The sequence below is a fragment of the Puntigrus tetrazona genome, chromosome 1, assembly GCF_018831695.1.
Source record: "Puntigrus tetrazona isolate hp1 chromosome 1, ASM1883169v1, whole genome shotgun sequence".
Taxonomy (NCBI): Eukaryota; Metazoa; Chordata; class Actinopteri; order Cypriniformes; family Cyprinidae; genus Puntigrus; species Puntigrus tetrazona.
In genome coordinates this window covers 14,959,109-14,979,647 of record NC_056699.1, presented here as the reverse complement: position 1 = coordinate 14,979,647, position 20,539 = coordinate 14,959,109, and the positions used below count along the sequence as shown (strand labels likewise).

General features: G+C 37.1%; 3 protein-coding genes across 4 annotated transcripts; 2 read left to right on the top strand and 1 right to left on the bottom strand.

Annotated features, from left to right (window-relative positions):
* Positions 1–229: 229 nt before the first annotated feature.
* ints12 (integrator complex subunit 12) lies at positions 230–3,285 on the top strand. Its single transcript, XM_043249976.1, is given in 7 exon segments — positions 230–694; positions 783–944; positions 1,097–1,281; positions 1,395–1,554; positions 1,640–1,786; positions 2,491–2,943; positions 2,946–3,285. Coding segments are annotated over 7 exon segments (1,419 nt in total). The 5' UTR covers positions 230–538; the 3' UTR covers positions 3,102–3,285.
* A 107-nt stretch (positions 3,286–3,392) lies between these two features.
* Positions 3,393–13,214, bottom strand: arhgef38 (Rho guanine nucleotide exchange factor (GEF) 38). 2 transcript variants are annotated; one of them, XM_043251509.1, is made up of 14 exons: positions 12,856–13,212; positions 9,604–9,788; positions 9,377–9,494; positions 8,929–9,076; positions 8,809–8,826; positions 8,325–8,524; positions 8,070–8,203; positions 7,885–7,989; positions 7,418–7,540; positions 6,854–7,165; positions 6,192–6,323; positions 5,910–6,111; positions 4,509–4,720; positions 3,393–3,839 (listed from the first exon to the last, which is right to left on the bottom strand). In XM_043251509.1, the coding sequence occupies exons 1-14, from the start codon at positions 13,079–13,081 to the stop codon at positions 3,657–3,659; spliced, it is 2,298 nt and encodes a 765-aa protein (XP_043107444.1). In that variant the 5' UTR covers positions 13,082–13,212; the 3' UTR covers positions 3,393–3,656. The 2 variants fall into 2 exon arrangements, with proteins under 2 accessions (XP_043107444.1, XP_043107451.1); XM_043251516.1 differs by lacking the exon at positions 4,509–4,720 and having other exon boundaries at positions 3,656–3,839; positions 12,856–13,214.
* Positions 13,215–16,514: 3,300 nt separating this feature from the next.
* On the top strand, positions 16,515–20,483 carry ppa2 (inorganic pyrophosphatase 2). Its single transcript, XM_043234883.1, has 12 exons — positions 16,515–16,747; positions 17,093–17,160; positions 17,292–17,330; positions 17,422–17,475; positions 18,067–18,186; positions 18,310–18,396; positions 18,700–18,826; positions 18,916–19,043; positions 19,133–19,221; positions 19,374–19,443; positions 19,517–19,556; positions 19,634–20,483. Exons 1-12 carry the CDS (start codon positions 16,573–16,575, stop codon positions 19,660–19,662), a joined length of 1,026 nt encoding a protein of 341 aa, XP_043090818.1. The 5' UTR covers positions 16,515–16,572; the 3' UTR covers positions 19,663–20,483.
* Positions 20,484–20,539: the final 56 nt, after the last annotated feature.

Here is a 20,539-nt window from a genome sequence, read left to right as displayed (position 1 = left end):
ATCACGTGACAAAAAAGTGCACGTGTGGTTTCAGCAGTTATGTAAAACAGAATCATTTCTACAATGTTTTAAACGTGACATTGATCAACGTTTACTGTTTTTAAAATACACAGAATAAAGGCAAAAAGGCAAAAGCGAAGAACAATAGAATCTGACCAATTAGAGACAACGTCCCTGCCGCTAAGCACCGCCCATTTCGAGCCACCCTGCTTCAGTAAAGGCTTTTCTTGTTATTGTGTTTTTGTTAGTATGTCGGAACATTTCAAGCCGCCAAATGCTCACTGCTAACTTTGTTAATTAGCGCTTAGGCTAAAATTGTGATTTACTACTGTTTTTAAAACGAGCTTTACTTAAGGACTTGAAGACCTTAATCTCGTATCAATCGGTTCCAGTTGCTTACTTGTCTTAATAACTAGACGTTGTACGGGACAGAAATGCGGATTTTCTAGTGTTATATTTTTGTATACAATACATTAAACTCAATAGGAAGAGGGCTATTTCGTTGTCTTATGTAAAGTCGTATAATAACCACTAAACAATGGCTGGAACAGTAAGTCTAGACCTAGACCCCATCTTTCTGAAGGGACTGGGGTATCTTCACTCCAAGAGCAAAGACTCAGCAGAGAAACTCAAGGCCCTGCTGGATGAGTCTTTATCCAGGGGCAGTGACTCCATCTATAGGACATCGCTGAAGGTGAACAAACTTTAAATTAGAGGCATTTTTATGATTGGAATTTAATTGTTAAGATGTATTATTGTGTAACTCACTCTCTGTGCTTTAGGAAGCTGACGTGAGCAAGGTGTCGTTACCAAAAATGACCAAACAAGACTCCAAAACCTCCTCAAGCTCTTCATCATCGTCATCATCCATCACCACCAGCAGCAGTAAATCAAGCAGCTCAGACAAGACCAAGAAAGAGAGCGAGAAGAGATCTTTGGAAAAGGTTTTTTTTTTGTCTTATTTTGCACTATTATTTATTACTAATTTTAACATCGTAATATAAAATCTAATTTTAACGTAATATTTGTTTATTGCATATGATAGAACTATAAAATCTCAATCAAAAGCACTAATAAAAGATCCTATAATATATAGATTAGAGTTGATCCTGGGGAAGGAGTGGAGCCACCCAAAAAACCTCGTGTGGAAAAGCAGGAGAGCCATCCCTCGCCGATTGCTTTTCAAACCAAGGACATTCCCATCCCAGATTTCACAGACATCGATGAAACCAATGCTGATGACTTTGCCATGGAAATGGGTCTTGCTTGCGTGGTTTGTCGGTGAGCGATGTATCATAACATTGGCAGAAAGGCCTGGTAACCAAAAGGTTCTGGCTTCACTAATTTCAGGTCACGTATATGTGTGAAATCGATCCAGCGTTTTCTCTTCTCAGACAAATGACCGTCACTTCTGGCAATCAACTAGTGGAGTGTCAAGAATGTCATAATTTATATCATCAGGAGTGTCACAAACCTCAGGTTACTGACAAGGACGTCAATGACCCACGGCTGGTGTGGTACTGTGCTCGATGCACCAGGCAAATGAAACGAATGGTAAGATTTTTTTTTGACAACGAGTTAGACGATTACTAAGCTAAGAACTCTGATATAACGGTAGAAACGATCCTTGATGTCTCAGGCCCAAAAGAAACCTCCACAGAAACCAGCTCCTGCTTTGGCAACAGCAGCGCCTATGCTGAAAGATCCACTAGTGAAGAAAGCTGAACTAAAACCCAAACCGGAAACGACAGGCTCATTCCAGGCCTTTAAGAGAACGGAAGTGAAGGTGAGTGCAATAATGAACAACAATAAAGTAATACAACAAACGATAAAAATAATAATACATTTAAAGGGCCCTATCGTACACATGGAGCTGTGCTACATTAATTGTTTTTGCTCGTTTTAACCCGACACAGTTCTCATTCTCGCGTCCAGTGCCACGGTGTTTAAACGGCTAATGCCCGTTTGTTCACCCATTAGCGTGCTAGTTTGAAAACGAGGTTTGTTCAGGTGCATTGTTGGCACGTTGCTATTTTGAGGCAACTGAAGACCATTGACCAACTGAAACCTGTTCTGCAGTCAGTGGCCTAGTATTTTATTTTTATTCAATTATTTAAATAGCGCGTCTAACACACCGATGACTCTTTAGAATAGGTACAACCCCTTTGGACCGTGCGCCTTTAAATCCAGCTTTAAATGGACAAAAGTGGATTTGTACATGCGTGTTTTGCAGCCGTGACTTAAAAGGATACAGTTACTGATGCATCAAAAACATAAGATGACTTCAATGTAAAGGTCAGTAATTATTGAAATATAAAAGGGCAGAAGAGTCTTATTAAAGACACAGAATATTCATCAAGTATTAAACTGATCAACAATATAGTAAGGATGTCTATTGCTATTAAAAACAATATGATGGTCATTGTTTGGCAATATTACTGTTTTGTTTTTTTAACCATATATTTGACCGGTGTCTCTTTTTGCGTTCAGGCATCATCTGTGGCATCAGGCACCTCTTCCAGCAGTAACTCGTCTTTGCCCCCGGGCCTCACAGGATGGGCTGCTTTTACCAAGACCTCAAATGTAGGACCTTCCAGTACCAAGCTGAGCACCAGTCAACCAGGCAGCAGTAAATCAACCACACCTCCCTCTGGCTCCAAACCCGTGGGACTCTCTGCACTGGCCAACGTTAAGCCCAGTCTGGCTACTAAACCTTCAGGAAGCGGCAGCGGCGGAAGCGGCAATGGAAACAATGGCTCTAGCGCGGTACCCATGAAACCACCCCCTCCACTGACACTCGGCAAGCAGGTGTTGAGCCGCTCAACTAGTGGAGATAGCTTGGGGAAAATGACTGTGACTGGATCACAGTCACCTGGGGCGGCACCCTCTAGCAGCCTGGGAGGCAACGGAGGTACAGGGGGCAATGGGGGGGGCAACGGGGCAATAGTGGGGGCAATAGCAGCAGCAGCAGCAACAACAGCAATGGAGCCAAAGCCTCAGCTGATGGCAAGACGCCCACTTCCCAGGAGTCTCAGCTCAATGCTATGAAACGGCTGCAGATGGTAAAGAAGAAAGCAGCACAGAAGAAACTGAAGAAATGAGGAAGAAAAAGCCAGACTATTATGTTAAAGAGCAAGTCAAATCAAATATACTTGAATTTGAATGTTACTGGTCTGTCAGAAACGGCTTGGTTTGAAGATGTGCCTCCTTCTTTCTAAACCAGCCACATTACTGAAAACAAGCTGCTCATTTTAATAATGTGTTTAATAAATAACACCTTTTTTAGAAAAATGGACTGTTGTTATTTAAAAAAAAAAAAAAAAAAAAAAAAAAAGTTTAAGCTAATACTTTGAAAAGTGTAAGAGATGAATGAAGGCCCACAAACAAATAGACATGATCGTAAATATTTTATTCATCACATAATCTTTTATATATTAATATTGCTATATACAATTAGTTAAAATACATTTTTTTGATTAACAAGCTCTCTATAACGATTTGTATATAATTCAAGAAAACACTGTCGGTAGCATCACATGTGCAAAAATATTTGTGCAGGGGTGGCCTTCATTAAGCGAATAATTTAAAAGCTATATTCATATTCTTCTTCTTTTAAATAAAGTTTAAAATATTAACAGATTAAAACAAAAATGGTTTTAAGCATACGACATCTTTCCAAGGTAATTTGCCGGGACGTAGCCTTTTTGTCCGTTGGATTCGGCCAGCCACCAGTCTTTGTTGCCAACGAGGTCTGAGAACTGAAGGATACGAACATGCTGGTACTCCTGAAGCGTGAGCTCTTGTTCACAGCGGGCCTGGAATGCATAAACCGCGTAGAACTGCGGAAAAGAGAGTACGATTAGCCTCTAATAATTCAGCTTGAGAACAGTACAGCCTAAAAGCAAGATGGTTTAACTTTCACTTTTGTTTCTCATTTGAAACGTCCTCCTAAGATCCTTTCCGGGACATATTACCAGTAGGCGGTGCTGTCTATCCGTTGTTAAATACAAGAGAAATAGGACATGTGACTCTGGTTTCACTCCGTTTGTGTGCGTTTATGGCTGTCGGTTCTGCAAGGCATCATTTTAGCAATGGGGGTGACAAGAAAGTGGCTTACACTCGCGTATCGTGCTTAATCGATTAGTTCAAAAACACGTATTCGTTTAGAAATGAAACTCTGAGACGTGCAACTTCACTTCAACTGTTTCCAAAAGGAGCTGTGTTATTATGCCTAATGTGCATGTTTCTGCATATCATTTTCTTTCTTACTGAGCTGTTGTACACAAGCAATGTCACGCTCACAGGCTGTGCTGTTGTTCTGAACCTCGGCCATGAACGCCTTCTCGGTCGCACCCGTGCAATTTTTTTTTGTTGAACAAACACAGAAACCCGAATCCTATTTTCTGCCGTAGTGTGAATGAACGAAAAACGCGCCATCGAAGAAGCTGGAAACCCACAGCGCGAAGATGATTCCGCATCCACGCGTACACACTCTTCACGTGTCTTACATGTTGTTCGTCGGAGGAGTCCGGCTCGTCCTGTGGTACAGACTGAGGGGACAGACCGTCGGAAGTGCTGTACGGACTGAAGCTCCGCATGCTGCTGCTCCTGCTGTTCGACACGAACAGACTCAGATTGTCAAAGTCATCTGGCCTCTCGCTCACCTCCCGCTGGGGGTTGTAGGCTTTCAGGAAGGAGGAGTACACATAGCCCTGCGTACCTAAGCGCACACACAGAGATGTCATTATCAGCACCAGAAGCCTGGTTAACGTAATAGGAGCAAAAAGATAGCTTAAGAGACCGTAGAGTGAATGGGATCTCAGACAGATCAGTTTCAGGCCTCAGACTAATTGAATGAGTTATCTAAAGGATTACGGATTTCATTTTTCACATTTCTCTTAAATAATACAATTAACATATCGCTTTCATGACCACACACATTTTTTCCTTTTCGCATATCATGTAAAGTGTCGTTTCAAGGGCTTTAGTGGCTAATTCTTTTTTCTACCAGTCGCTGTGTTTTTCCCCACTGACCTGAACAACCTACAGCAGTTGATACAGACAATAAGTCACATGACATGACAACCAGAACGCTGGTCCTGTCGTGAAGCAACAGTCTCCGAGGAGTTAATGAGAGGCTAGTTTATAGACATGTGATGAAAGAATATCCTGTGGGGACTTCATTACTTTCTGCCATAAAGTTAGATAGCATTCATCCAAAATTTTCACCATGCTTTAGTTCATCTTGTCTCTTGGTTTAAACTCTTAGGCAAAGTGAAACAAAACAGCTTTTAGTAATTAACATTTGTAACAAACTGAATGTTAAAATGTATGTAGAAATGACCATTATTAATACAACCACCCGTTTGCAAATAAATGACCTAATATATGCTGCTGTTCAAAAGCTTGGGGTCCGTAAAAAAAAATAAATGAATACTTTTATTTAACAAGTATACATCAAACTGTTTAAAAGGGACAGCATATACAGACATTTATATTGTTGCAAAAGATTTAATGCTGTTATTGTGAACTTTCCTGAAATAAAAAGTTCGACTGTGATAATAATAAGAAAGCTTTCATGAGTACCAAATCAGCATATTAATATGATTTCTGATTAATCATGTTCATGTGACACTGAAGACTGGATTAATGACTGCTGAAAAGGTTTTGCTTTCACACAAATGAAAATTAAATATATAAAATACGAAAATACATTACTTAGAAAATATTACGCAGTCTTGGTGAGTATAAAGAAACCTTATTCTCACCGACCCCAGGCTGTTGAATACTAATGTGTGTCCTAATAATTATTTGTAAAGGAGTGGTTACAACCTGCAGGACACTTTGCAACAAGTTTCTATATTTTAACATTAGTTAATGACTATTTGAAGAGACATAAGCAGACTCACTCCCAGTATGCACTAGCCAGCGGCTGCTGCTTCCCATAGGGTCTTTGTCTTCCAGCAGAGCCACCAGCTCCCCCTCCAGCAGACTCACGTCATTTTCCTGACAGGCGTTGCAGTTACGCTTGAGCTGATAGAGACGATCCACTGCAAACTCTTCCAGGAGCCAGGCTCTGTGCTCCTCTGTCTGTCTGGGGATCTCTGGGACCTGAAGAGAATGTTCTAGTCAGGTGGGACCTTATCGGGACCTTACGGATTTACTCTTTTATTTTTTATTTGTAAACCTACCGTTTTCTTGTCCCGTTTTTCAAAGCTCACTTTGCGCTCCATCAGCTTTTGGGAATTATCTTTGAAGAATCCAAGGTTGCTCAGCTCCTCCATGATTGAGTTTTGGACTTCACTAAAGTTCGACAAGGGAACCTAGATGACCAAGGGTTAAGATGTCACAGGACAGAATTGAAAAAGGTCTTAAAATTATGTAAAATTTGCTATATCAATGTAATATTAATTACAATACTAAACTATAATGGTGTGCAAAATAAAAGGAACTGTTTTTTGTATCATTGTGTATTATTGATACAAACCTAGTAATATTTCAAGTAGTGGACCAACCACTATTTTATCTGCATTATTGCTATTTTACGGTAAGTAACTGTAAGTAAGTTTTATCTTGTAGCCTATGTGAATTTCAGATGGGAAGCTATATCATATCCCTGAACATCCTTTATGCTTATATAACAGGCTAATGGTTTTAGATAACACAAAGGTTTTAAGTTTGGACCACAGCAGTAACCTGATAAATTCCGAAGAAAAAAAATCATCCGTTTTGCCCTTGAGCAAGACACTTAAAGTTTTCTACGGTGAAGAAAACGAACTTTCTCTATATTTCATTGATTTTGTTGTGTTTTTTCAAATACCATAAGCATTTTAGCATCATTTCTTCATCTTACCGGTATCTGATGAACAGGCGGCTGAGCGTCTTCCATCAGCTTTCTAATTAATTTTACTACACAAATCAAGCAGTTGGTGAGGATCGTCCTGACAGCTCGGTTGAAGCACTGCAGCTCCTCAAGCAGCTGTGCATTGAGGGCCAGGTAATCTTTTTTGGCCTGGCCCTGCTCCTCTTTGGAGGATCGGGAATCCAGCTGGCTGCAGTAGTCCAACAGTTTGTCGTAGCGCTTCTGTATCAGCTTCTGGGGCGATGCAAACATTCCCAGCAGGCTTGAGAGTGGAGCAAGAACAAGACGCTCCATATGATCTTTCTGAGGAACGCAAATCACGCAAATATTAAACAGTACGAAGGGTTGGAAAAGCTGATATTTACTGATGCAGGCATTTATTTAACAAAAAAGGTTGTACTGTGCTTCCTATAGCTTATATGTAATACGGAACTTATAGAGGAAAATATTGTCTGTTTGAGAGGTTTATGGTTCACATAAAGGTTTTTTAAAAGAAAGAAATGAGGAGGACTTGATAAATAAGCAAGTGCATGTTTGTGTGAGGGAAACACTTACAAACTGTTTGTATGGATCATTGCCGTTCTTCTTTTGCTGAAAGCCATTTGTGTCTATTTTGTCTGGATCCTTCATTATAGCTTCTAGGTCCTGTGCATTTTGAACAGCAATAGATATCATCTCCTATAATATAAAGAGAAATGTAATTATACAATTCTGTTGTAAATATTATTTAAAGTTTGCTCCGAAATGCAATCAAATTCACGGTATTGTACAATGGGTCTTGTTTCCCCCCCAAAACTCTATACAAACCCTCAACGGCTGCGTTTGTTGCTATGCACTGGAAATATCGCAAAAATTGATCCATGCAGTAATTTTGAGGTCATTTGTCATTTCCAGTAAGTATTTCCAGTAAGTATTCTTATTAAAAAGTACATTTAAGGCAAGACACCACAGATGAACAGAATAATTGTATTTAGTTTTGCATGCTTAAAATATTTCGCATGTTTAATAGGGCGTCTTCATACCTGAGTATAGAGCAAGTAGCAGGTGATGTTTTTCACCAGCTGTCTCACAGCTTTCTCCAGGCTACGGAAAAGCTTTTCCTCTTTGTCAAACGCCTCATCTCTCACCTGTGAAGACAGACGCCACGTCAATACACTCAGACTGCCTTAAGTGGCCTTAAACGTTCAGTCATTTTAGCCTCGTGTACCTGTGGCTCGACACCAGTGAGAATCTTGAAATAGCTTGTCAGTCGGTCGGATTTCTTTCTGATTGAATGAATGTTGAACTTGTTGAGTTTACCGATCAGTGAGGTTTCATCATCACTCCTCTTATACTTCAGCACTGAAACGACACAAGCGTCCTTTATTTGCATGCTTGAAAACTCTCGAAACAAATAAAGAAGAAAGAAAGAATTTGTTAATCTAAGCTGATTTGACAAAAGTGTACCTGACATAGCTCTCACCTATGTCTTTTCTCCTCTTGAACTCGTTAATGTTGATGTTAATAATCTTTACAGTGGTCAGAGCTTCCTGTAGGGGCCTGTTGTCAGGGTGGTCTGTGGGTGTGGCATTCCACAGCTCAGCCAATAGCAGCGGGTATTTCATAATACGCTGCACCGGTTTAATAAGCAGAGAGCCCATATCAAGCAAATTGGGCTTCCCTCTAAAGAAAAAATATCGTTGAATGAATAAAACAGTAAAAACAGAACAAGATGCACTCCACTTTGTTCACTATCTTTTAGATTACTTTTATGATGTTTCTGTAGCATAGCTGGTATAACATGGCGCAACAACAAAATCACAGGTTTTCTGATTAGTTATAAAACGGCAAGCTTAATACACTCTTAACTAACATAGGTCTATAAACTAACGTTCGTGTTTATGATCGTAAAATATCCGAATGAATATTATTTATGGCAACGTTTAAATTAGAAAATGCATACTTACTCTTGGTCGTATATTTTCCTGTGAGAGAAGAGACAACAAATCATTAGCTTCAACTTCAGAGCCAAAGGCCTAAACATCACACGTGTATATCTCATAGATAAACGTAGTTAACATTGTTACTTGAGTGTGGATATGCATCTTCTAAAATGCTGCTGGATGTCATCCTGTGCTTCATAAGACTTGAGCAAAGCATTCGCCTCGTCGTGATGATAGCAGTAAATTTTGTATACATCCTCCATGACAGCTTTGGCTTGGATAAACACTTCTCCTAAAAAAGGTTAGACTGCATTTTAGCCAGAACTGTACAAAGTTTAAAGATATCATTTAAAGATAGATATATATATATATTTTTATAAAATACTTATAATATGAAAATCTTAAAATGATAAATGATAATCATTCAATTTAATCTTTTGTATAAAAAAAAACTAGAATTTATTCATTTTATTAATATTGAGCTTGGTAATAAACATGAATAAAGTAATCCTAATCTATAATGTTGGCTGTTGCTCTAAAGAATTGGTGAACATCATTAGTCATTATCACTATAAAATGATAAAAAAATGACCTATGAGTTGAGTTTCGGGGTCAGGGTCAGCTATGGCATCTCTCAGTCTTTGGAGCAGTTCAGCAGAGACAACACACACAGACTCAATGTTGGTGAACAGTCGATCTATATCCACCACCTGTAAAAAAACATTTAAATCAATTTTTTTTTATTTAAGTGGCAATACAGACTGATTAATTTATACAAAGAGAACTGAACAGAAATTGGTTGTGGGATTGTGAACATGCCTGGGCTGCTCTTAAAGGAAGCAAAACCTCGCTTATGCAGAGCTCCAAGTCCTTTTGATAGTCTCCCTCTGTCCTAACCAGCTCCTCGATGACCTTTGACCTTTTTACCATCCTTCTATGGCGGATCTCTTCTGGATCCATGGCTGGGGATGTGGGTGAGGAGAGATCATGCGGGGACATTTTCTCTGATGGGAGAAAGGGAAAAAAAAAGAGTCCAGTTATGCTGTTTAGATTTACATACACAGTTAAATACTGTTAAATTGACGGTCAGAACAACTACGACTACAACAACAACAACAAAAGGCAGCTGTGGTTGCCAGAAATTTACCGTAAAAATATGATGACAGCATAACTTACAACCCTGTATTAATTAAGTTATATAATATTGATAATGATATAATGCACTTGAACTGGCAAAATTAAAATGTACTGATACCCACTTTAATAATACAGGTTTAATAAAACAGAAAGCCACACGGTGAATCAAAATACCATCATAATGACACAAAAATAGAGCAATAAGCATGAGCTAACAGAAAATGCAACAAAACACAACATAACAATCCATAAAATCTCTTCTAATAAAAGTATTACATATAATGCAATGTTAAAGCATTTACAGTTTTAGAAATAATAATAATAATGAAATATACAAAATATTTCTCTGGGGAGTAAAAATTGCAAATTGCACTTGTACACACACACACACACACACACACACACACACACACATATATATATATATATATAGAGAGAGAGAGAGAGAGAGAGAGAGAGAGAGAGAGAGAGAGAGATAGATAGATAGATAGATAGATAGATAGATAGATAGATAGATAGATAGATAGATAGATAGATAGATAGATAATTGCTGCTGGCAATAAGTTGAACAAAGCATGTATGTAGTTTGGGAAGTGAGATGATTCTTTGTTTCCTGATCACCTCTACATGACACTTCCTCTTAGAGAGAAACACAGAGAGGCTACTGGCAAAGGTGGGGCTAGGTGTCATATTACTTTTTTGTGATGCAATTGCTGTCTAGGCCTTCTAACTTTTAGTACTTGCACATCCCGAACGTACAGTAGATTAAGTGTTTAAACAGTGTTTAATTTTCAGCAATCTCAGATAAGGATATGATTGCGAGAATTTTAAGATTTTCCTATGCATTATGATAATGACGCTTCTAGAGAGAACTCAATAGACTTAATATTTTAACAACTAATACTTAAACGACTTTAAAATTCAACAACTTCAATTGACCAGGAAACAAAACCTATTCTGTGTGAAAAAATGTGCAGCGCACAGACATAATTTGAGGAGTAAGTCTTAGACAAAGACTTTGCTTATGACAATAGAGGAGTTGTATTTCACTCATCCCATTCACACAGAATCATATAACAAATCTCTGCCCTATAAATGACCATAACCTGTTCATTATTCAGAAAAGAGTGACACATGAAACCAATCTCAAGCTAATACAGTGAATTTACTCATGGCAAATGCTTCATCAGTAATAAATTGCTCTCTAGCGAAGCTGCGTTTAACAGCCTGAGCCATTTAGACCGGCAGAAAGGAGAATACAATGCCTTTCACAAGACTTTTCACTCAAGGCCGACTAATGGAAACCTGTGCCGCACAGAACAGATCACATTTCTGCAAGAAAACGTGACCTGACTGAACCCAAGCTTGGAGATTTTCTGCGAGCTCTGTCTGACGTACCTCCATCGATAATGATTTGCCTATTTTATTTTCATTATTTTCGATCATCTGACAGCCTCGAGCAAGACTCTCTCTGCTTGGTTTGACTCAATAACACAAAGTAAACATACAGGATGCAAACATATCTCACACACAAGTGGAACCTGCCCTGCAAGTGCCCATTAAGAGCTTGCGTCTCATGTGATCAAGTGTTTGCTTTACACATTTACTTTTCTTTTGGGACAGACGTGAAAATATCATATTTCAAAAAAAGTCACACTAACTTGATAAAAAAAAAACCCTAATAATAAAATTCAATGAATGTATTGTTTCTTTGGTGTATGAATGATCTAGCACAGTCAGGTTTTTGAGCACTTCCTGTTCAGAGATAAACATTTCCTCAATGATGTCATCATATTTGACTTGAAATGTGCCGTATGACATACAGCTGGCTGTCAAAGACATGGTAAACAATTTAAATATAAATGATATTACAACACTGCGCTGGAATCATACGCACACATATCACTAGGCGTGTTTAATTTAAATAACTAACATAGGATTGAAAAGTTCAAAAAATAATTGATTGCTAATGATTCAACAGAAAAAGGAACTAAAACTGCTATCATATTACTTGTCGTTCAGATATTTAATAAGTAAAACGTTTTCTTTGCTTTTCATAGATATAGTTGTGTTTCATAGGCTAGTTGTGATCTCCTTCACATGATGACAACTCATTTTGTTTATATAAAGGTTATTGTCTGCAAACTAAGAAGCTTGTATGACAAGATTGTCCACATATCTGTAAGATGTCCTCAATGTCATGACTTGGCTGTCCTGAACTGCTTCATTCCCTCTTCACTGGTTAAACTAGTTTTTGTGATGTCAGTGATGTCATTTTCAAGTTAAGATTATGATGACTTTGACATATCAGCGCCACCAGACTGTGACATGATGTTCACAAGAAAATACAACGATGAACAACTACTGCACCTTATTTCTTTTTCATTGAGTTCAAGACTCAACAAGAAACAAAAAGAGTGCCATGTGGAATAAACTAACAAAAAGATTAGCCGATAGCCAGAAACTTCCTGATAAAGTAAACAACGTAGGCTCTGTGGCTGAGCTTGTTTACGACTGTTTCACAGCCATGTTCTGCACTGTGGCCGAGGTTCAGTTTGCATATGTGACATCAGTCCAGTGGGAATAGATCTTTCTCTGTAACGTAACAACGCAACAGGTGCTAAGCATCAGCACACATACATGCCCTCTTTTTATTTCACTGCATACAAAGATCTGATGGAATTTGAGATGGGAGGCTTCACGAGATTAGAATTGGTATAAAACCAAGTCTGTGCTGTCCTGCTGCTCTGCAGGATGACAGAAAAAAATAGGTAACTATGTAAAACCATGTTGCCGTTAGCATAACAACTCTGCTTGTAAGGTTAGCAAGGCTTTATTTCAAAAATATGTAGTTTAGCCACCGTAGGGGAGCACTGCTTTGTGCAAATTAGCTGAAAAAGGCACAATAAGTTAAGCTTGTGACAAAATAATTACCTTTAAGTTTAGCGCTATACTCAGTCTTGTCAGAATGGCTCCTTCTCACCAAGGTTGAGATGCTGATGTCACCTTTGGAAGCGTCCTCATCCACAATAGTATCTGTCTTCCTCCTTTCCAGGTATCTTATAAAAAGTCTGTTTCTCCTTTTAATGCCTTTATCCTTCTCTTTCTTCTCCCCCTTTTCACTTTCTCTGTCATTCCCACTGGCCTGGTTGGGATCCATGTTGACCCCTTTCTGCTCCCTCTTGTTTGGCTGTCTGGTGTAAAGGTGAAAGAGAGAGACAGAGAAGGGGAGAGTCTGGGAAGAGGAACAGGTGCAGTGTTGCTGCTCTTGCAGTGTACACTAACTCCATGCAGGTAAACCCTTCCCCTCTGTTTCCGCTATACCTGCCTCGGGAGAGCTCTAGCCACACCTCCTTCACTTCTCTCTTTACAAGAAACACGCATATGAAGCTAGACATGAAGAGGTCTGGCCTTCCATAGGGAGAAGATAGATAGATGGCATGTAGAATGGGATTTACACGGCATAATTGCAGAGTAACTCAAATTTGCAAGATAGCATTTGCATACCTGTTGGACATGTGGGGTCAGACCAGGAGTCAGCCAAGACACAAGAAATATCTATCTATCTATCTATGAAACCCATATCTAAAAGAGAAACTAAACAATTCCTTTAGATGGTTGAAAAAATATGCGTGCAGATAGAGTTAATATTAAACAAGAGGGAAGGTCTGATGACTTAACTTTGAAGGGAATGACAAAGGTCGACATTTCCGATTTTGTGTCAACATTTACAAAGCATTATGACAACGCTGGTGTATATATCAACAGTAAGACCAAATGTGTAAATGCTGTCAAATATGTCATGTGACTGTGACCTTTCATATAAGTTTTTTGATATATTCATATTCATTTTAACTACGCATGACTACCTTCATGGGGTCAGCTGCATGACTGTCTAAAAATGCAGTCAAAAATGCAGGGATGTGAATGGATAACTTCCTGTACCTTTCATACAGGTGAAGTCTGGTAAATCTGGAATTATGAGCTGCATAACAATGTGTGTCTGGTGTAGATAAAGAATGAGTGAATGGATGCATTCATCCGCCCATGACCCGTGTGTTAATTCTGCGTGCAACAGGTAGACTGTTTTTCCATTTTCATTTTAAACTTTTTTCAAATAAACTGGAATGTATAAGCTAGTCGATTTTTTTGAATAATGAGGAAAATACCATATATAAAAATAAACATTTAACCTAAATAAAATAAACATTTAACATTAAATCTAAACTGTGGGCACTTTTTTGTGGGAATAGGGAGATAACAATATTAGCAAGTGAGGCAGACTGTAATTGTTTAAAATAAGAATGTAGTCAAACCTTAATTAAAAGAGTCATGAGGGTGGAGGAAAAATGTATTATCATGTGAGCCATGGCTCTGTTTAGAAAAGCAAACAAAGGGCAAAGAAATGAACTTACGTTGGGTAGGTGCAAAAATTATACCTTTAGGGATACAACAGCTTCACTAAGTCACTTTCTTTAACTACTTTATCACCTCAATCTTCACTGAAGTACTTTTCGCACACCAAAACTAAAAACAAAAAAAACCCTAAAATCCTGTGGCATAAATGACTCACTCAGACATCTGAATTAAATCTGTTTAATTAAGTAATTTTATTCCACGGAGCATTTTCATTAAACAAACAAGCATAAAAACAAACCAACAAACATTTTATCTACATACCTATATAATAAAAACATTAAAATTGTATGTTTGTAGGTATTGGTATGTAAATACTTTTTGTGAGCAGGCAATTAAACTATTTTTGCATGTATTTGTGACCTTGAACCATAATACCAGTCATAAGTGTCAATTTCTGAAATGTATACATCATCATCTGAATAAATATTCTTTCCATTGATGTATGGTGTGTTAGGACAGGACAATATTTGGCTGAGATACAACTATTTGAAGATCTGGAATTTGAGGGTGTAAAGAAATCACAATATAGAGAAAAACACCTTTAAAGTTGTCCAAATTAAGTTTTGATATATTTGCAGTAGGAAATTGACTAAATATTTACTTGGAACTTCATGATCCTTACTTAATATTCTAATGATAGACCCATACAGAGTATTTTTGGCTATTGTTACAAATATACTTGTGCTACTCAAGACTGGTTTTGTGGTCCAGGGTCACATCTGTTGTTGAGTCTGCGAGTTTACAGGCAGTTAACCCCTAGTGCTATCCTGTCTTAAAAGTCAATGATAGGGTTCTTTTTTTCAAAATGTATTTATTTACTGCTGATGACATAATAAACAAGGAACTTTTTCCTGACCTTCTGTTACTGCTAATACAATTTCCTTGACTTTCTTGTATTAGTAAAGATTGTATATATATATATATGAATTGTGGCCCTATACAGCGCTTCTAGCCTCTTTCTGCTTACTTTTGTCATATGGTACACTTTTATGGTTTGTGTGTCTTTCCGGTCAACATGACTCACTCACCATATCAATGTTTCTGATCGGTTTTAGCAGCAGGAAGGAGTGTCAGATAATGGAGGCGAAGGGGATCACAGATTACATTTTTTAAGTCTCCTATAAAAAGGGATTTGTGTCTGTATTTCATAAAAAAAATTACATTCCCTTTTAACTGAAAAATGTTGTGGGAAGAAGTTATCACCACTGGATATACTAATGGTTACACCACTGGTTACAGCTAATGATTACATCAACCTGGACCTAGCTTTATAGAGGCTACTATATTTGCACAGTATTGATTGGTTTTGGTTGCCTTTAATCTTTGTACAATAACAAGTCTCTATCGTCTCATTGCCTACCTCGAGTGCCTTTAAGGGAGATTAAAGTACATTTTATGTCAGTGTGCGGAGTTTTATAGTTTACGTCTGTGCAACTCTTTAGATCAGTCCCGGTCTGTACAATGTAAATATTTCCAGATGCCACTTTTTCAGCTTACTGCCAGTTTGTTTTCTTCTGCATTTTAGGATGCACGCAAAGCTCCCTGCAATGGTTGTGGTTTAATACGATAGCTGATAATATTTTGGTATCTAAAAATGTAGGATTTAATTATTCTCTAAACATCACCCAAATGTGACTTGCACAATTTGACAGGGTTAAATATGAACAACTGATATTTCATTAAACAAAAAAAAAAGAGTTAGCCTTCTTAGGCTAACTTCTTAGGCTAAAAGAGTTAGTTCTTAGCCTGTGGTCAGCTTTAGGGAAAAGTATGTAAAACTAATAATTTGATTAATTTGTATCTTCTAAGGATGTATAAGCGTATATATTCTTGTTTGTAACTACAAAACAAAAATGTGAATCTGAGGCAATGCAGTGACATACTGAGTTTTTACCTCAAACAGGCTATTTTTAGCTGCTATAGAAAGGCGAAGAGCACCCCCTACTGAACACTCACCAGCTGCCTTACATTTACCTAATATTTTGTTTAGCCTTATATTAAAAAACCCTTACTTTAAATCACCAAAAATAATAACAACAATAAGTGAGAGGTAACCTAAATTTCATATAATGTCCTTCCCCATGCATATTTGCTTGGATGCTTTGGCTAAACGTTTGTGTGACTTTCGGTCATCTGGCTATAGGTGGCAGTATGTAATATCTAAAAGAGATTTTGTGACGCCAAATGTGTGAGACCTTTAAACGCAAGCAGGAATATACGTCGATATAAATAATGCGTTCAGTTATTCATACTGCCACGAGGGTTTCTGCTGCCTTCTTCTCTTCACAGTCCTCGCGGGAAAGCACGTCTTTATTTTCAGTCGCTACCTTTCATTTGAGAAGAATGTCGCATTACCTTACAGAGCTGAGAGGGCGAGCAAACTCCGCCGACTACAGGGTTTACTTAAGTAAGTTTGCCCTTGTCATCTTTTAATGTCATTCACAAAAATTAACATTACGAACGGCTCGCACCTCTCAAATAAAATTATAATTGCTGACAGAACATGTTACCTGCTGCGGGTTTATGTTGTCTAACGGCGGGAGATTTCTCAACGTCATAAGCAAGAGACATTTACGGCTGCGCTCCCTCAAGTGAAAACCTAACGATTAAACTGTAGAATGTGCCCGTTTATTGTTGCGTTTAAGTTACAACACACAATCTAGCAACACATAAGGTCTCATTTAAAGAGTAGTTCGCTGATAGCTTGAGAGGAATTGAATTTGTATGAATTATTGTAACATTTGCTTTGCAGAAACCTCTGACGGAAAGTACATATCCCCTTTCCATGACATTCCTCTGTATGTTGTTGCTGATGAACAGGTTGGTATAGAAGGTATAATAATGTACTTCAAATCAGTGGTAATATTATGTCTGATGGTAATAAGTAAACAAGCAATTAATCGATTAAGCTAATTGACATCAAGGTAAAGGCACATTTCTCATTTTATCAGGAATGTGGTGTTCCAGCAAAGAAGTTTAAAACAAATGAGGTAACCATATCGTATATTTTGTGACCTGATTGTAGCAAAATAGTAAAAAAAAAAAAAAAAAAAGTTAGTAATGTTGTGCTGTCTTTAACAGATATTGTTTAATATGGTTGTAGAAGTACCTCGTTGGTCAAATGCCAAGATGGAGGTGAGTATGTTTTTTCTGAAACCTGTCCTGGGGGAACCCCGGCCACCACGTATGTTGCATATCTCTCTCGTAGGCTACTAAAGAGCTGAAGAATTGGGTCAGGTGTGTAGAACGAGGGAGACGTACAAAATGTGCTGTGGTTGGGGTCCCCAGGATAGGTTTGAGAAGCACTGTTTTTACACATCGAGCAGTTTTTCTTCTGTCTGACTGTGGCTAAGATGACCAGCAATTGATCGATCAGTTGGCCAATTCGGTCAATACTTGACGAGTCCAGGCACCTATATTATATAGCACTTTAACAATGCAATTTATTGTGTTTGTGTTTTATTTATTATTTGAAGTTTTTACATAAACTAATTTAACATTGAATATAAGAACAATAATTGTAAAAAGCGTGGTATAATAAAGTTATTTATATATCATTAAGTTGTTAAAAGTAAAGTTTAACTGCCCATAATTAGCCTATAAATAATATCATATAACTAACCATGAAATTAAAGATTAAATAAAGTAAACCATTTAAATGTTGCATGTTCTGGTATTGTGCTTAATGCACTGCAATAGTATGTTATTTTTATTTTTTGTCCACAGATCGCAACAAAGGAACCGCTGAACCCGATCAAGCAAGATGTGAAGAAGGGCAAACTGCGATATGTTGCTAACATTTTTCCAAACAAAGGTTACATTTGGAACTATGGTGCACTTCCCCAGGTGATTCTTATTCTTGCATTGTGCATGTTTTGTTTTTTTAGTTTTTTTTAATCCTGTCACACAAATACTAAAAATATGTTTACTTTAAAGGTGTTTTTATTTATTTATATATATTTTTTTAAGACATGGGAAGATCCCGGCCACACTGACAAGGACACCATGTGCTGTGGAGATAATGACCCAATAGACGTGTGTGAGATCGGATCCAAGGTGGGTGGAATCACGGTTTTACAAAAACATTTACACCATTTAGCAGTTTTGTATTTTGCCAAAAAAAAAATACAGAAACCTTAAAAATCAAAATTTCTGTCTTTTTTAAAATATTTTCAATGGCCTTTTAGTTCAGTCCTCACTGTTTTGTATACCTCTTAGACTTAAAAAAAAAAAAAAAAATTATAATTCTAACACTGTTAAGAGTAATTTTTGACCCACTGTTTAGTGTATTATTATTATTTTGCATAACACGTTCTTCTTTCTTTCCTTACACAAATTGGTTATGGGTCCGTGTCACAGGTGTGTGTAACTGGGCAGGTGATTCAGGTTAAAGTTCTTGGAATTCTGGCTTTAATAGATGAAGGAGAGACTGACTGGAAGCTAATAGCCATCAATATAGAGGACCCTGATGCGTCAAGCCTTAACAGTGAGTAATTAAAAAAAAAAAAAAAGGTTTGTTATTGTTTGTATTATCAGCATTTATGGCTGTAATCTCAATGAGTGTATCTTTAACAGGTATTGAGGATGTCAGAAAGATTAAACCTGGTCACCTTGAGGCTACTGTGGATTGGTTTAAAAAATATAAAGTTACAGATGGGAAGCCTGAGAACCAGTTTGCATTCAATGGACAGTTCAAGGATAAGGTAGTGTATCGTGGAAGATTGATTTAAGAGAAAGTGTTAATCAATTTAATAATAATCATCTAATCTTAATGTTGCTGTTGTTATATTAGGACTTTGCTATAGAAGTCATAAAATCAACACACAGCTACTGGAAAGCATTAGTGATGAGAAAAAAGATGAAAGGCGATGAGATTGTTTGGTAAGATGTGTTTTATTTCAGATTTATTAAATGGGTTTCTCTTTGTAATTAATTTGTTGTTCAGCATTTTCAATTGTTTAACATTTTCTAGTCATTTTGATGAACGTTGTGATTAGTGACATTTACTTCGACATTTTCCAACTCTTTCTTAGTCAAAACACTTCCTTATGTGAGAGCCCATTCAAATGCAGCGATGCAGAGGCCTGTACTGTAGTTGAAGCTGTGAGTACTTGTCCTTTCATACCGGCTAATTTTTGGCATTAGACAGAAGACAAATGCTCTTTTTCTGTTGTAGGCCGCAGAATATGGGGAACCACTCCCAGTACCGTCTGAAGGTAAAATTGTATTAAATGTTTATTAATACTTTTAAAAGTTACATGGCTTTTTGTTAACCTTTGTTTTTATTTTGCAGTGGACAAATGGCACTTCTTCACAAAGTGAAAGATCATTAGACCCTCTGCAGTGTGATCTCAGAATAAGGTAGAAAAGGCCAGAAGATGCCTTTTACATGTTCCTGGTGCAAAGTTTTGTTTTATTAATGTTTACAAACATTGTTATATTTATTAGAACAAGACACACACACACACACACACACACACAGACGCATCTCTCATTCATTTGGTAAAATGGCCAAATTATTTTTGCAGTTACTTTGGTATACCTGTTTCTGTACTTTAAAATGCATGTGTTTCAGTGCAAAAACATGCATTTTAAGTAATGTGTGTGTTTTGTTTCTTTTTTTCTTTTTTTTTCCTGTTCATACACCTATTATGGCAAGTAATTTAGGAGCAAGTAAGCACATTAAAGCTTGTGTACAAGTTTAAACTTTTTGTAATTTTTGAAAACTTTGTTTGTAATTATCAAAATTTAAAAAAACAATATAAATTGGGTATTAGTACAAAAAGAGTTTGTCTTATATATATATATATATAATATATATATATATATATATATATATATCTCTCTTGAAACATCATGTTTGAATTGTGACCTAATTAAAAAACCAAAGCTTCATTAAATTAATGCACTAAAGAAGAAATTGTTTTAAATGTATTCTAATTTAAGTTCTTTCAGTTATTGTAAAAATTATTCACACCCTCACACTTCATTGTGTTGTTCTTTATTAGTAATCTAAAATCAAAGTGTTGTAAAGAGGGAAAAAAAAAAAAAAAAATCACTCTCAAGGGTCAAATACTTTTGTAAGCACTGTTTGTAACTGTACCATTGCAAATTATAAATAAAATCATGTTCTGTTTGGTTTATTTAATCGTTAAAGGAGTCAAAGTTGTAAATATAAAGTTGCACAATTTACAGTAAA

Coding starts and splice junctions, on each gene's coding strand:
- arhgef38 (XM_043251509.1), bottom strand. CDS start 13,081: ATGGATCCCAACCAGGCCAGTGGGAATGACAGAGAAAGTGAAAAGGGG. Junction 7,990..8,069: donor TCACTGGTGTCGAGCCACAG/GTACACGAGGCT, acceptor CTGTCTTCACAG/GTGAGAGATGAGGCGTTTGA. Junction 7,541..7,884: donor GCTACTTGCTCTATACTCAG/GTATGAAGACGC, acceptor TTTATATTATAG/GAGATGATATCTATTGCTGT.
- ppa2 (XM_043234883.1), top strand. CDS start 16,573: ATGCGTTCAGTTATTCATACTGCCACGAGGGTTTCTGCTGCCTTCTTC. Junction 17,476..18,066: donor GGTCAAATGCCAAGATGGAG/GTGAGTATGTTT, acceptor TTTTGTCCACAG/ATCGCAACAAAGGAACCGCT. Junction 19,044..19,132: donor ATGGACAGTTCAAGGATAAG/GTAGTGTATCGT, acceptor TTGTTATATTAG/GACTTTGCTATAGAAGTCAT.